The sequence below is a fragment of the Hemiscyllium ocellatum genome, chromosome X (assembly GCF_020745735.1).
Source record: "Hemiscyllium ocellatum isolate sHemOce1 chromosome X, sHemOce1.pat.X.cur, whole genome shotgun sequence".
Lineage (NCBI taxonomy): Eukaryota > Metazoa > Chordata > Chondrichthyes > Orectolobiformes > Hemiscylliidae > Hemiscyllium > Hemiscyllium ocellatum.
This window is the reverse complement of record NC_083453.1, coordinates 13,121,396-13,136,151: the sequence shown is the minus strand read 5'-3', so window position 1 is coordinate 13,136,151 and position 14,756 is coordinate 13,121,396. Positions and strand designations below refer to the sequence as shown.

At 42.4% G+C, this 14,756-nt stretch overlaps 1 protein-coding gene across 1 annotated transcript; it reads left to right on the top strand.

Annotated features, from left to right (window-relative positions):
- Window positions 1-2,521: 2,521 nt before the first annotated feature.
- On the top strand, window positions 2,522-13,661 carry LOC132805807 (protein S100-B-like). Its single transcript, XM_060821082.1, has 2 exons — window positions 2,522-2,653; window positions 13,518-13,661. Exons 1-2 carry the CDS (start codon window positions 2,522-2,524, stop codon window positions 13,659-13,661), a joined length of 276 nt encoding a protein of 91 aa, XP_060677065.1.
- Window positions 13,662-14,756: the final 1,095 nt, after the last annotated feature.

The following is a 14,756-nucleotide window of genomic DNA, read 5'->3' as shown; positions in this document are numbered from 1 at the left end:
CTTAGAAAAGGCACGGACTAGTCAGGGATTGTCATCATGACTTTGTTAAGGAAAGGTCATACCGTACAAATTTGATTGAATTCTTTGCGGAAGTGATAAGAAGGATCAATGTGGGTAGTGCGGTGAATGTCATCTGTGTGGATTTTAGTAAAACATTTGACAAGGTCCCACATTGCAGACTGTTCAGTGATGATATGGAGATGCCGGTGTTGGACTGGGATGTACAAAGTTAAAAATCACACAACACTAGGTTATAGTCCAACAGGTTTAATTGGAAGCACTAACTTTTGGAGCGCTGCTCCTTTATGAGATGGTTGTGAAACAGGGTAATGTGAATGAACTGGATCCAAAGTTGGCTTATTGAAAGGGTAATGGTCAATGGCTGCCCTTGTGAACATAAAGATGTTTCAAGTAGTCTGGAATTCATGCTGCCTAAGTTGGTGATGTAGGCAGAGGCCCTAAACTCTTGCAAAAAGTACATGGATCTACACCTGTAAGCTGCAGGGCTATGGGCCAGTTGTGCAGGAAAATGGGATTAGAAAGGGCATCTGGATGTCTCTGGGTTGGCACTGACAAGATGGGCGGAATGGCCCACTTCTGTGCTGTATCAGTTGTATGTTTTTCCATTACAAACATTCCACCATCTGAAAAATATCTCTTGGCTATCAATCTGTGTCCTATCACTCTGTTAATTTTGAATCCATGATGCTTTTGTCTCTTTTGTCATGACCTAGAACTTTCCTCACTCGTCTGTTGAGTGGCACTGTATCAAACACCTGCTGGAAATCCATGTAAACCATATCAGCAGCATGACCTCAATCGAACCTTTGGTTACCTCTTCAAAAACTCCAGGTGTAGATCCACATACTTTTTGCAAGAGTTTAGGGCCTCTGCCTCTGCCTCCATCACCAACTTAGCCATCATGAATTCCAGACACCAACCACCCTCAGTGTACAAATGTTATTTCTCAAGTCCCCTCTAACCCTCCTGCCACATAGATTCAAGCTATGACCCCTGGTTTTTGAATCTCTGCTAAGGGAAACAGGTTCCTCCTGTCTACTCTATCTCTAGTCTTCACGATTTTGTATACCTCAATCATGTTACCACTCAGCCTTCTCCGTTCCAGGGAAAACAATCCCACCCTCTTTCATTGTAGCTACAGTCCTGGCCTCATTCTAGTAACCTTCTCTGCATTGTCTCCACAGCCACAGCAATTATGTCCTCCTTGTAATGGGATGACCAGAACTGCAGACAACATCCAGTTGTGGCCTTACCAGTGTCTTATCCAGTTTCATCATTATATCCCTACTCTTCTATTCTATTTCTCTACCAAAGAAGGAATGCATTCCATATGCCTTTGTTCCAAGCTTATCCACCTGTCCTGCTACCTTTGGGATATGTGCACTTGCATGCCAAGGTCTCTGACTTCATCTATTCCTCTCAGTACATTCCTGTCTATTCTGTATTATCTTTTACTGCATGACCTCCCTGAATGCATTACATCACACTTATCACAGTTGAACTCCACCTGCCACTCTCCTGTTCACTACACCAACCCATCTATATCATTTTGGAGCTTACAGTTATTCTCTGCATGATCTCCTTGTTAGAAATCCAAGCTGACTCGTCCTAATCAATCCAACTTCTTCCATGTGATTACTAATTCAATACCAAATAACTTCTAGAAACTTCCCCATCTCTGAAGTTAACTTGAATTTCACAGTGAATTCAAAAGTAACAGACATGTGTCTGAAGCTAGAATATGACAGTGAACTAACAAGATAGGCATAAGGGGCAAATTTTCTCAGTAGATTTGGAAATTAGATTTCACTTATGTTAATAGATAAGCAATGACAAACATTTAAAGAAATATTTGATAATTCTCAACAAATACAGATTCCTTTGATAAATAAAAAGTCCAGTGATCATAATATCTTTAAGTAGCCACAGACGAAGAGAAGTATTAGATTAAAAGAAGCTTATAATACTACCAAGAGTAACACAATAAGGATTGGGAGGATTTCAGAAAGTAGCAAAAGATGTCCAAAAATTGATTAGAGGAAGTAAAAGGATGAGAGTAAACTAGGAAAAAGTACAGAAACTGATAGTTAATATGTTCTAAAACTATAAACAAAAGAACAGAGTAACAAGTGTGTCTCTTTGATGCTGAGACAGGGGAAATAATAATAGAGAATATGGAAATGGTAGAGACATTAAAACAATATAAAATAGCCCATAATTTGTTCTCTTATCCCAAATTTCTCTCAGAAAAACCATTAAGGTGGCTAGTGTTGGAAATGGACATAGCATAGTGACATTTGTTTTTTTAAAAAATTGCTGGGAGATGCTAATGCAGACTTTAATCTTGATTTGAATCAATTTCAACTTTTGAACATTTGATTCAGATGCTAGATATGAAGAGCAAGACAAAAGATTATTTTTCTAGCCTTGGTATCATGAAATACAAACTCATTCTCACCCCAAATCCTCTCTTTCTTAACAGGAAAATTGACTGGGCAGAATGTCTGACTTGGAGAATGCAATGATTGCTATCATAAAAGTCTTTCACAAGTATACAGAATGCAAGAGACATAAACTTAAGAAAACCCAGCTGAAGGCTCTTGTCAACAATGAGTTAAACCAATTTATTGAGGTAGAAGAAATTCTAAGCAATCACTCTGTATATGAAACATTTCTGTTATTTTGTGACACTCTGCTGGGATGAATACTCATGTAAGGTACATCTGATATGTTGCTCCAAATAAGGACTTCAGTTTTTTGCATCTAATCTTTTTATTGCATTGATACATTTTTTAACAGTAATTGAAATTTTATGCATTAGTTCCAGAGCTGGAGATACTGAAAAATGTTCCAAATAATACTTCTGTTGTCACGAGGTACCACACAGACTCTACAAAAGTAAACAAGCAGCAACAGTAGACTGTATGGCCCTTCAAGCCTGCTCTACCATTCAATAAAAATCACAAGATCTGCCTTAATCCCACTTTCCAGCCATGGTGGAATACTCTAGGGAAGGGTTTTGCGCATTCACAGCCTTCAGTGAAGAAATTTATTCTCACCTCAATTGTAAATGATCAAGTTCTTATCCTGAGACTGTGCTCCCCCCACTGCCCCCTCCACCCTACATTGTACAGCCAGAGAAAATAATCTGTGTGTCAACTCTGTCAAGCCCCTTCCGAATCTTACATTTCAATATGACCACTCCTCATTCTTCTAAACTCCACGAGGTATAGGTCCAACCTGCTCAATCTCTCCTCAAAACTCAACCCTCTCATTCAAGTGAACTTCCACTATGCCTGCAAGGCAAGTATATCTTTGCTTCAATATGGACACAAAGCTACACACAGTGCACCAAGTGTGATCTCACCAAAGTGCTGTATTAAGACTTTCTTATTCATGTACTCCAATCTCCTTTCTATAAAAGACAACATGCCATTTGCCTTCCTAACTGCAGGTTGCCACTTCACACCATTTTTGTTCTTTATATAAGGGCACCCTAACTCTCTCTGAATATTTAACAGTTCCACACCTTTCAAATATGTACGACTGTTCTATTCATCCTAACAAAGTGAATAGCGGCACAACTTTCCATGTTATTTTCCATCTGCCACATTGATGCCAACTCACTTAAACTTGCCTATTTACAGAATTCTTCCATATTTTGGCAGTGATTGTTTTCAATGAGATTCAATGAGCAGTCCACCACGTCTCATGTCAAACAACTTTTTCCTCTTCAATGGCACCTGACTCCAGAATCGTGTGGCAAGAGATATGGAAGTGCTGACCTTTGATGGCACTTGGCCACAGTCTCACCACTGGTGCCATATTTACATTCCAGCTTCACAGCATTTCATGAACTACCTATTACACTGTGATCCTGCACCACTGTAACCCAACAAATGGCCCCAAAAGGGAAGCTGGCACTCTGTTTTGCAGGCAGGGACTTGGAGATGCAGGTGAACAGGATGCAGGCACTATTGGGACCCAGTGAACCACCACATGATAGAAAGCAGCACTGCCAACCCTCACGCCCACCTCAACCTCTGAGGAAGAAGCCATTCAACCCCTGGAGATGTACCAGCAAGGCTTTCACCTGTTCCCTCCCACCCCACCTGCCCCCAGATCAGATACTGTCACCTTGGTGATTTCTCTTTCTCGATCAGATTTGGGAGCACAATCTGGTGAACACATCACTGCCCCATCTCCACAGGTGGGCAAGGAAGAAATGCCCAGGTTTCTGGCACTCAGAGGACTGCCAGAGACCAGACACTTCAGGCAGAAGTCTTGGCTATTAATGATTTTGTCAAAATGGACAGAGAGGCTCAGGCTAGTTTGTCCACGACAATCAGGAACCTGGATGGAAGAATGGAGGAATCCAATGTTATCAGTACCATGGTGGCTCCAACATGCATGTCTGTCCGCCACGCACAGCTAGGTCCAGCACACTCAGTATCTATTGGATATGCACGCAGACCTGCACTCCATCACTGTAGCCACAGGTGCTCAGTGTTAATGGCAAGGTGAGAAGGTGGGAAACCTTAACATCATTCTTCTTCCTCTCAGGGAAACAAGATGGTGACAGCAGATAAACCTGTGTGGTGGGGGGGGGGGGGGGGGGGGGGGGGGGAAGCAGACGCAAGACCTTCAGAAACTTCCTCTCAGGACACCCTTGAATGTCCAGCCTACCACCTTCCCATTGCCTGTGACACTGAATCATGTAGAAATCCAAGCCTAAAAAGGTGAGCCTGTATTTCATTAGGCCCAGGCGCTTTAAACCCAAACACTCTTAACATTGACTGGTCAAGATTTCCAGAACAATAAGGTCAAGTACGGAGTAAACTCCTTCTACCACAGCTACAGAAGTCAGGACTGTACTTCGACATAATGCAAGGGAAAGGAAGAGAAAAGCTGACTGAGGTCATATCAGTGGCACAGGTAATAAATATTTTATTGTTAAATAACCTTGCAGTTTTGTTTATGTATGTTCACTTGCACTTTTAAAATGTCTATTCTTGTCCTTTTGCAGCCTTCCGAATGGGTGAAGTTGCTCCTATTTGATGTAATGAGCAGCCTTTTCAGACTTTTCCAAGTTGCAATGACCAAACATTGCTCATCTCTCACAAGCAACTGCCTCCTTGATTGCAGATTTCAGCAGATGAGAAGCTTTGTACCATCACGTTTTGACTGCAGCCAATGGACTGAACTTCAATGTGAACAATACTAAGGCTAAAAGCAATATGCAAGGATTGTTTTGGGGCTCAGCCTGATTGTTCCATCCACAATGGCACATAACTTGAGTGAAAGCGCAGAATGAGTGATAACTGCACAGATCTCTGCAGGCAATGTTAAATTCTGCCTTTCAGCTTTTCAAGGGAGCACATTGTCATTGAAGAGTGGCCAGTGTGAATGGAAGTACACATCTCCACTCTCCCTCCTAGTTCACTGGGCTGCTGAGAGAAGCTGAACAACACTCTCTCTCCGGTATTCTTCAGGGCAATTTAACAGGCCAAGTGAATTCTGAAATATTGAAAGCAAAACGATGATGGAAGGGTGAAAAGAATTTGCCTCACGATTGCTACCAACCTACTGCCTCTCAGGAGGGAATGTATTCTACAACACTCGCATCTCGACTGAAGCCTTAAAAGCAATCTAGCCACAGTGCCGTGCGACACTATTGCCCTGTTTCACTGACTGATCTTTTCTTGCAAACGGTGAAGAGGTTCAAATACTTTAAGGTGGGATCAGCCAAAGATACCATGCATACAATCAATCAAATGGGTATGGAAACATTTATTCAGCAACAGAAAGGTTCGAGGAGTACAGAAATAATCAGGTTCCCATGTACTGTGGGCTGCAGGGACTGCATGCCATATGAAAAATGACAACGTCTCATTCATGCTGGAAGTTGGTTTTAATAGGCTCTGTCTCACCTTGCACACTTGATGGTGCATCACTCTAACATGGTCTCCAGGATGTCCCCCTCAGTCAATTTTCCTCTTCAGAGGATTGCTCTCAATGCCCAATTTCTTCTGCATCTAGCATCTCCACCCCACTTTTGTCTGCTCCTGTTGTGAATATTAATGATGCAAACATTCTTTAGGGGCTAAAACGCAAGGCCCACTGGAGTGGTCTTGGCATCAAGATCTCACCTTCATGATACAGGAACCTGTGAGTTTTCTAATGCGTACACACCATGGCAGCTTACAGGATGCCTGGTGGAATTTGACGTGGATGGTCAGAGTTAAACTGGATATTGATGGAGTGGAAGGCTTTTCCATTGATGACTGCTGCAGGATAGCGATAGAGCTGAGGTCTCAAAACCTGCAGTCTATAGTGCCTGGCTGCTAGGGGAAGCCAGCGATATTTGTCAGTGCCAGTGCCTGAGTTGTTTCACTCACCTCGTTGTGGAGAAAGGATATAAACTGGTGTAATCTGGAGAAACTGCAACACCGACAGCCCGGATCCATTTTGGACCACAACCTGGGAGATGCCCCAAATGTCTCCAGTTGTTCCTTGGAACAAGCCGCTGACATAACGTTTCAGGGCAGATGTAATCTTAATGGGCATTGGGATGGAATGATTCTTCTGAGTGGACATTCAGTTCCAGCAGATGATCCAGTTCAGCAATGATGACCTGGGGTATTCTTAGTCCTTATCTTTGCTTGGTTCCTGAGAATGCAAGTGATGGCGATAATGAAGCCAGTAGATTCAAGGGTTTGGTTCACTGTCCTGTCTCCTTGGATGATCTACACATGCTGCTTTTCCCTCTGGATACTGTACAGCAGTTGCTGGGGGCTGTTGTTCGTGTTGGGCTCAGTCACACCATTATAATTGTGCTCTTTCCTGTCAAGGACTCCTCCAATCGTAGATCCCATCTCAGATGAACAAGCGGATAAAAAATGGTGACTGTCTAAATTGGAGCATATCAGTAATGGTACCCTTGATCCTTCACATCAAGCAAAATGAAACAATGTGGAAATCCCTGGTGAAATAACTCCACAGAGGCTGGTATCCCATCATCAAGTTACCCTTTATTCACACATGGGAAGTCCTTGACACTGATGCAAGCTCCCTCAGAGCTAGCTCTCTGCGTGCCAGAATGTCTGACACCCTGGTTTTAATCTGTCAGCCAGGGGTCCCTGATTGGACTGTTAATATGTTAATAGGGAACTCATATTGCAGACGTTCACCTAACTGACCTTGTTATAATCACTACATCCCTCTCCCTCAGAGTCTGAAGTCATCGGCCATGTCTTTCTTGACCATCTCTTCCTGGGGCATCTTAATATTGGGTCAGGTTCCTCCAACTTTGCTTCAGATATAGACAGTGTTTAACACACATTCGTTCGCTTCTTGTGCCCAGAGCATTTTGGAAGAAGTTCATCCTCTTCAGGCGACAAATGTGTTGGGGCTGGGAGATCCACCGTGTCTATCTCAGATTCCAAGATCTCTTCAATGCTTGACGGAGAGGGAGAACACACAGGTTCCAACAGCCTTTCCGAATCTTCTGAGGCAGGCAGGTTTTGCTCCTGCATGTTTGCAAATTTGCAGCTTTCATGTGGCCCACATGCTTATTCAGAACCATCGCATCTATCCAAACTTTATATATCACTGGACCTGATCTCATGTCAACCATGCCTCTTACCCATGTAAGGCCATTCCCATGGTTTCTACACCAAACTTCACCCCTTGCAGGAAACTGTCTCTATCACTTAGAGGAGTCTTGTGTCCAGCATTGGCGTTCGTGATGGCATTTCACCCCCTGCCCCAGGAGCAGGAGGATCAGATTTAACCTGGTGCGGAGTCGTCTCCCCATAAGCAACTCTGCTGGAGCTATCCCTGTATTTGCATAAGGGGTGGTCTGATAATCAAATAGGATCCTGGACAGTTTAGTATCCAGTTCACTTGGTATCTAGTGAAGGTATAGGCCATTTCTTTAAGCCTGCCTTCAAAGTTGGGACTACACTTTCTGCCAGACCATTGGATGGTATGGAGCAGTAGTTTTTTGATGAATACCATTTGACTTTATGAAATAGAGTCATTCCTTCTATAACACGATAGTCACGTTCCTATGTGACCCTGTGCAATACAAATAATACATAAGTGTTAGTAATCTAATCGCATTGTAACCAAACACATTTTACAAGTTCACATTTTAGAAACAGCGTTCCCTATTCACCAGTTGCATTATAGCCAACCTGCATTAATGAAATACACGTTATAGCAGAATTGACTGTACTCAAATTCCCTGCTAGTAAACGGTGGCCCATTATCTGTGACCAACACTTCTGGGAGTCTGTGTATTACAAAACATGCACACAATTTTTCTATTGTTGTCCCTGCTTTGAACTGGCATCCACAATGACTAAGAACATCGAGCCCATAAAAGGGTCGGCCTAGTCGACATGTAATCGAGTCCAGGGTTTACCTGGCCATTCCCACGAATGTGGGGGCTCTGCTGCCAGGAATTTCTGTCCTTGTTGGCAATCTGGGCACTGCCTCACCAGCATGCATCCAATCCTGGTCACCAGACATAGCTTCTCACTGACATCCTTTGGAACCTCCTGGTGGAGTTCAGCCAGTATCTGGCAGCGAACTTTGCTTGGTACAGTCATTCTTAATCCCCATAATAATATGCCATCCCCTACTGTGAACTGGTGTCCAAAACGTTTTCAATTCGGGTTGTGACGGTTCTTTGATTTCCCCCATTACCAACAGTTGTTTCAGTTTTGCCAGGGCTGGATCGTTCTGCGTCCAAAGTCTGGTATTGTCAGCTCTGACTATAAGTGTGTCCAGAAAATTTAAAACCATTATGGACTCTTCCAGTGGCAGTACCACTACTGGTGTACCTGCCAATGAGAGGGGGTTCATGCATCCACATTCGCTACTCAGCCTCCCAGACAGTGTTCCAACTTGTAGTTATGTGCAGAGTTCAGCCTGAAGCTATGGGTGGCTCTGCCATATTCTCCTTAAGTAGATCTAGCAGGGGCTTGTGGTCTGTTATTATTACAAATTTACATCCGTAAAGGTATTGGTGAAACTTCCTGACTCCAAATATGATCGCCGAACTTGCTTCCATATCTGGGCGTATTTATGCTTTGCATTAGCCCAAGTCCTGGATGCATACGCTATTGGGCATTCCTCTCTACTGGGCCTCCTATGATCTAATACCACTTCGATGCTGTATAGGAAGGCATTGCATGTCAATACCAGATTTCGCTTGGGGTCATAAATGTGCCAATGCCTGAGAGGATGATAGCTGTTTCTTCACTTCCCTGAAGACAATGGCTTGGCTACGCAACCATTTCAAAAGCTGACCCTTTTTTAGGAATTGATACAATGGTGCCACGATGGAGGCCAGGTTATGTCTGAACTTTCCGTAATAATTCACCAACCCAAGGAAAGACCTAAGCTCTGGGACAGACGGGGGAGCCAGGACACCTTTGATCACCCTCACTTTATCTTCCAAATGGTGTAACCTGGTCTTTCTCAATTCTGTAACCCAAGTAGGTCACTTGGGGTGCCTGGAACAGACATTTTTCCCTTGTAAGGCATCCCCATGTGGGAGAAACATCTAAGAACCATGTCCAAGTTCTCTAAGTGCTCCTTATTGGTCTTCCCTGTTCTTAGCACATCGTTTAGATTAACTGCAACCTGGGGTAGACCTTGTAAAAGGTTTTCCATTTTCTGCTGAAAAGTAGTGCAGGCTGACAATATCCCAAATAACACAGTCTCGTATATTGGTACAAACCTCATCTAGCTGCAATTGCAACTATGCATGCCTCATGTCCAGTATTCTTGAAGGATAGCCCCTCTGCCAGCTTTGTATCTAAATCCTTTGTACAGGGGATTGGTTATTTATCCAGCTGCAAAAATCAGTCTACTGTTTGTTTAAAATCCCCACAAAAGCGAATCATCCAAGTAGGCTTCACTGCCAGAAAGAAAAGTGCTGTCCATTCCACAAACTGGACTGGTTTGATGATTCCTTCGCTTTGCAGCCTCCTGGTATCTGTTTCTACTTTTGGTGGGCCTTGCAGCATCATGGAATTGCTTCCTGGTCAATATGTAAGGTGGCCACGGCTCCTTTGATAGTCCCTAGACCTTCCTGATAAACTTCCAGGTATTTAATAAGGACTTCAGTCAGGCAGTCATTTTCAAATCAAGGTGAATATTTCTCAACCAATTTTGACCCATCAGGCTTGGGCCCAAGCCTTTTACCACAATCAGTGACAAAGAGACCAGAACTGAAGTTGTACCCTTAATCTCTAAAGGTTCTCAGTCTAAACGAGGCCTTGTGCAAACTTAAGGGTTGGCGTCCAGAGCGAATTCTATTAAAGACTTGTTCTTCAGTCACTGATATGATTGTGCTAATATCATCCTCCATTTAACCAGATATTTATTTTGATTGGTTCTGATTTGGATGTTGTTAAACAAGTTCACTGTTCCACATCGGATGTAGGTGGATGTTCCAGGGTGTTTACTCTCCTAGATACCATCCTGTGTGTTCTCTTAATCAATTTTGGTCTAGTGGGTCTCCTTTGCTGTCTCAAGTCCACATGTAGACAGGCAGGAGGTTAGAAGAACACAGCAAGCCAGGTAGCATCAGGTGGAGAAGTCACGTTTTGGGTGTAACCCTTCTTCAGGGGGAAACAAAACCAACTCTCTCCTCAAGCCCGCATACCGGCAGCAACTATGATGGCTTGCTGGCCAGGATCCTGAAGAAAATTTTAACCTTCTGGCCAAACCTTGGGTTTGTTTTGGGGTTTGCTGTGGGTTGACCTAGAGTCCCTCTGTTCAGGATATGTCCTGAGTGAGGCTGTGCAATTGCCTCCACTCAAATGGTGTTCCCCAAGCTCAGTTGCATTGGAGAGGGTGTCTGCTTCCCTCTAAATACTCTGCAACTTATATGCTCCATTTACTGCATTTTCCAAGGATAAAACCAGTTGTAAGGCCTGTTTGAAGTCCAGTTAGACTTCAGCTAGTGGGTGCTTTTGCACAGTAACATCATTAATTCCACATACCAAATGGTCTCTCAGCATCTCATTAAGGGTTAAACCAAAATCACATGACTGTGCCAGTCGTCAAAAACTGATCAAAAATCATGATATGGATTCCCCTGGTTCTTAAATTGCTGAGTAAAAACAATAGCATCTCAGAATGAGGTGCAGCTTGGGGTTGTAATATTCCTTAACTAAATCCATAAACTCAAAGGGTTTTAGTACCTCAGGGAAAGTTAGGCTCCTAATAACTGAAAAAGCTGCGGGTCCACAAACTGTCAGAATTACTTGTTGCTTTCCATCTGCCTCAATGGCATTTCCCATGAAAAAGAAATGTATTCTTTCCATGTACCATGCCCATTCTTCAGCAGCATCAAACAAGTCAAGTTTCCCAAATAATGGCATGATGCCAGAAACACTCACCTCAATTCAAGATGACTGTTACAAGTGAATTTCTTCAGAAGCGTGCTTTGCTCTGGTCACCACAGAAATAACTCCACAGAGGCCAGTATCCCGTCACCAAGTCACCCTTTATTTACACGTGGAAAGTCCTTGACACTGATCCAACTCCTTCAGAGCCAACTCTCAGAGTGAGCAGAATCTCTGACACTCCTGTTTCTTTTTTATTATTTAACCCCCACACTACCGCCTAACTGCGGTAGTGCTTATTTTTTCCCCAGCACCCATGGTGTGTGTGTGCAGGTGTGAGACACAGTGAGAGACACAAAGTGCACAAATCTTTATTCAATTTCCACCACCAGGAAGATAGGAAAATACCCGGGTGGCCAGTGACAAGCAGTGCCCTTCACATCAAAAGGGGCAATGCTGATACTCCTGTTTCTTTTTTTTTGGTCCAGTGACAAAGCAGTGCCCTTACACTCCTGTTTTTTTTTGTGACAAAGCAGTGCCCTTCACATCAGGGCCCAATGTTGCCTGAGTCTCCTGGTTATATATTTTTTTTCTCTTTTTTTGTTAGATTATTTTTTAGTAAGAGACACAAAGTGTACAAATCTTTCTTTAATTTCCACCACCTGGAAGATAGGAAAACACCCGGGTAGACACTCCTGTTTCTATCTGTCAGCCAGGACTCCCTGACTGGACCAGATTAACAGCCCCAATCAGTGAACTCCTATTCTATGAGGCCCACCTGACTGATGTCATTACAATCATTCCACCTGACAGAATACTTTGGCAGCTTCACAAGGCCAGTGTCATGCCTCAATATTCTGAGCTACATCAGCTTATACAGATGTATATCACAGATACAAAGTGCTCATGCCAAACTAATGCAGTGAAGTTTAGGCACTTCTTATTCACTCATGGGACATGGATATTGCTTTGGCTAGCATTTGATACCTATCGCGGGTTGCTTGAGAAGTTGGTGGTCAACTGCCTTCTCCAAGTGCTGCAGTCCATGCAACAAAGGTATATCCACAATACAGTTAGGAAGGGAATTCCAGGATTTTGTCCCAACAACACTGAAGACATGGCAATCTATTTCCAAGTCATAATGATGAGTAGCTTGGAGGGGAACTTGAAGGTGGTGGTATTCCTATGTATCTACTGTTCTTTGATCTTCTTGATGGAAGTAATTTGTAAGATGCTATCTGATGATCTTTGGTGAATGCCTACACTGCATCTTTGTAGATAATATGCACTGCTGCTACTGAGCATCACTGGTGGAGGGAGTGGATGTTTATGGATGTGGTGCCAGTAAATAGGTTGCTTGTCCTGGATGGTGTCAAGCTTCTTGAGTGTTACTGGACTTGGACCAATCTAGGCAAGTGGGGAGTTTTACATAACCTTCCTGACTTGTGTTTCTTAGATAGTTTACACGTATTGGGATGTCAGGAGGTGAGTTACTGCATGATTCCTTCTTAAAGCATTCAGGTCAGATTGAAAGTTGGATTAGAGAAAATCATCGAGTAAAAAATGAGGTCTGCAGATGCTGGAGATCACAGCTGCAAATGTGTTGCTGGTCAAAGCACAGCAGGCCAGGCAGCATCTCAGGAATAGAGAATTCGACGTTTCGAGCATAAGCCCTTCATCATGTGGAGCTTGGAGGAGCATGAGTGTTCTTACTCAAAAGCAGTCACAAATGCCCTTCCCAGAACTTACCCAAGGGCCACATCCAGTCAAGCAGGTGGCCTGACGTTTTTGCTCAGGTGAACTTCCTGCAGCTGTGTGACCACTGCCAACAGCTTGTGTCAATGCATTAATGCCCAGCAATTTCCATCAACTCCTGGGCTTTTTTCTTCAAGTGGATTCTAACTGTGTTTGGATATAAAATCAGGCCCACATCAAAACAAAAGAGTCACTCTATTTAGCAGCCCAACCAAGAATATGTGAACTATTCCTTTTGTATTTTACTGAGACTGAACATGAGTTCAGAACTGGATTGAATATGAGAACAAGATATTGTAATCAATCATTCCACTTATTTGTTTATGCTTATTTGTTTAAACAATTTTTTTTAATCTTCCAATCAATCTTGCAAAGAACATAAAAGACCAAGCGACCTTGGATACACTCATGCTGGACTTGGATGAAAATGGTGATATGGAAATTGATTTTCAAGAATTTGTCACTTTTGTTGCTATGATTACCTCAGCATGTCACAGCTTCTTTGCACCTCAAGAGTGAATTTTGGAACCAAGAGCGAACGTTGGAACTAAGAGCGAATTCTGGATGTGTACATTGCTTTCTGAGATGAGTTGAAAAACCCCAACTAAATAAAGCAAACAACTTTTCAAGGAGAATAGAAGCATAATTATCAGATCAGAATAAGAAGTGTTATAGAGACGTCTAGAACGGCTAAGAATATTTTAATCCTTTACTTGTATTCTGTCTGTTTCCATGTTGTATGACTCCATGACCCTGAAAAGTCCAACTGAATATGCATATATGCTTTGAAAATAAGAGTATTCTAAATTGGATGTCAGCTGTAAATGCAGTCCTTCAGAAATGTCCACTTTATAACTCCCACTAAATGTAGTTGTCTGCTTTAAGATAACTGCACTAGTATTAATGATTGTTTGGAAAATTTGAACTCACAAAAAGAATGTTACCCAAATGGAAGTTTTATTGATTGAATAAAGAGAGCAGTGAAATAAAGGGCCCTGACTGTGATATGTCAGAGCTCCCCTGGCAGCAGGTAGTATTCTGAAAGCCTAACTTGTAATATCCTTCAGAGCATCAGTATGATAACAGAATGCTTTATTCTCTAAATATCAGGGGAAAACCCATTACTTGGCATGAGGTACCCAATCTCCTTGATTTCATGATCATAGCAGGCTTCAGTCAATTACTACATAATAGGTTGAATACACTTTAGACATGAAGGGTAAAACAAAGATAGTTTATGAAAACACAGGGGAAATAATTATACTTCACATACTAGTGAGTCCTATTACCACTTGTTCCAACATATTCCTGGAATAGTTTATCAGGTTTTGGATTCTGAGCAGTTTGACATTCACAGCAAATTTCATTCAAGTAAGTTAAAAAATTAAGAGCTAATGATATTTTATTTTAAAATTTGCATTCACTGAGCTATTAAAAAATGCACAGCCTCTGCAACAATGCACCCGTTTCTACAGCACACCAACATGCAGTTTTCAGTATCATTACAATTTATCACTATATTGTTGTACATCAAATTGTCTCTGAAGGTTCAAAGGGTTTCAAAATTCTAGGGATTATTAAATGGTGGTCAAACCAAACCTATACTGATATTAT

Excerpts from the sequence above, each read along its gene's own strand:
- LOC132805807 (XM_060821082.1), top strand. The coding sequence starts at position 2,522 with ATGTCTGACTTGGAGAATGCAATGATTGCTATCATAAAAGTCTTTCAC. Across the intron at positions 2,654-13,517 it reads AGTTAAACCAATTTATTGAG|AACATAAAAGACCAAGCGAC; the intron begins GTAGAAGAAATT and ends AATCTTGCAAAG.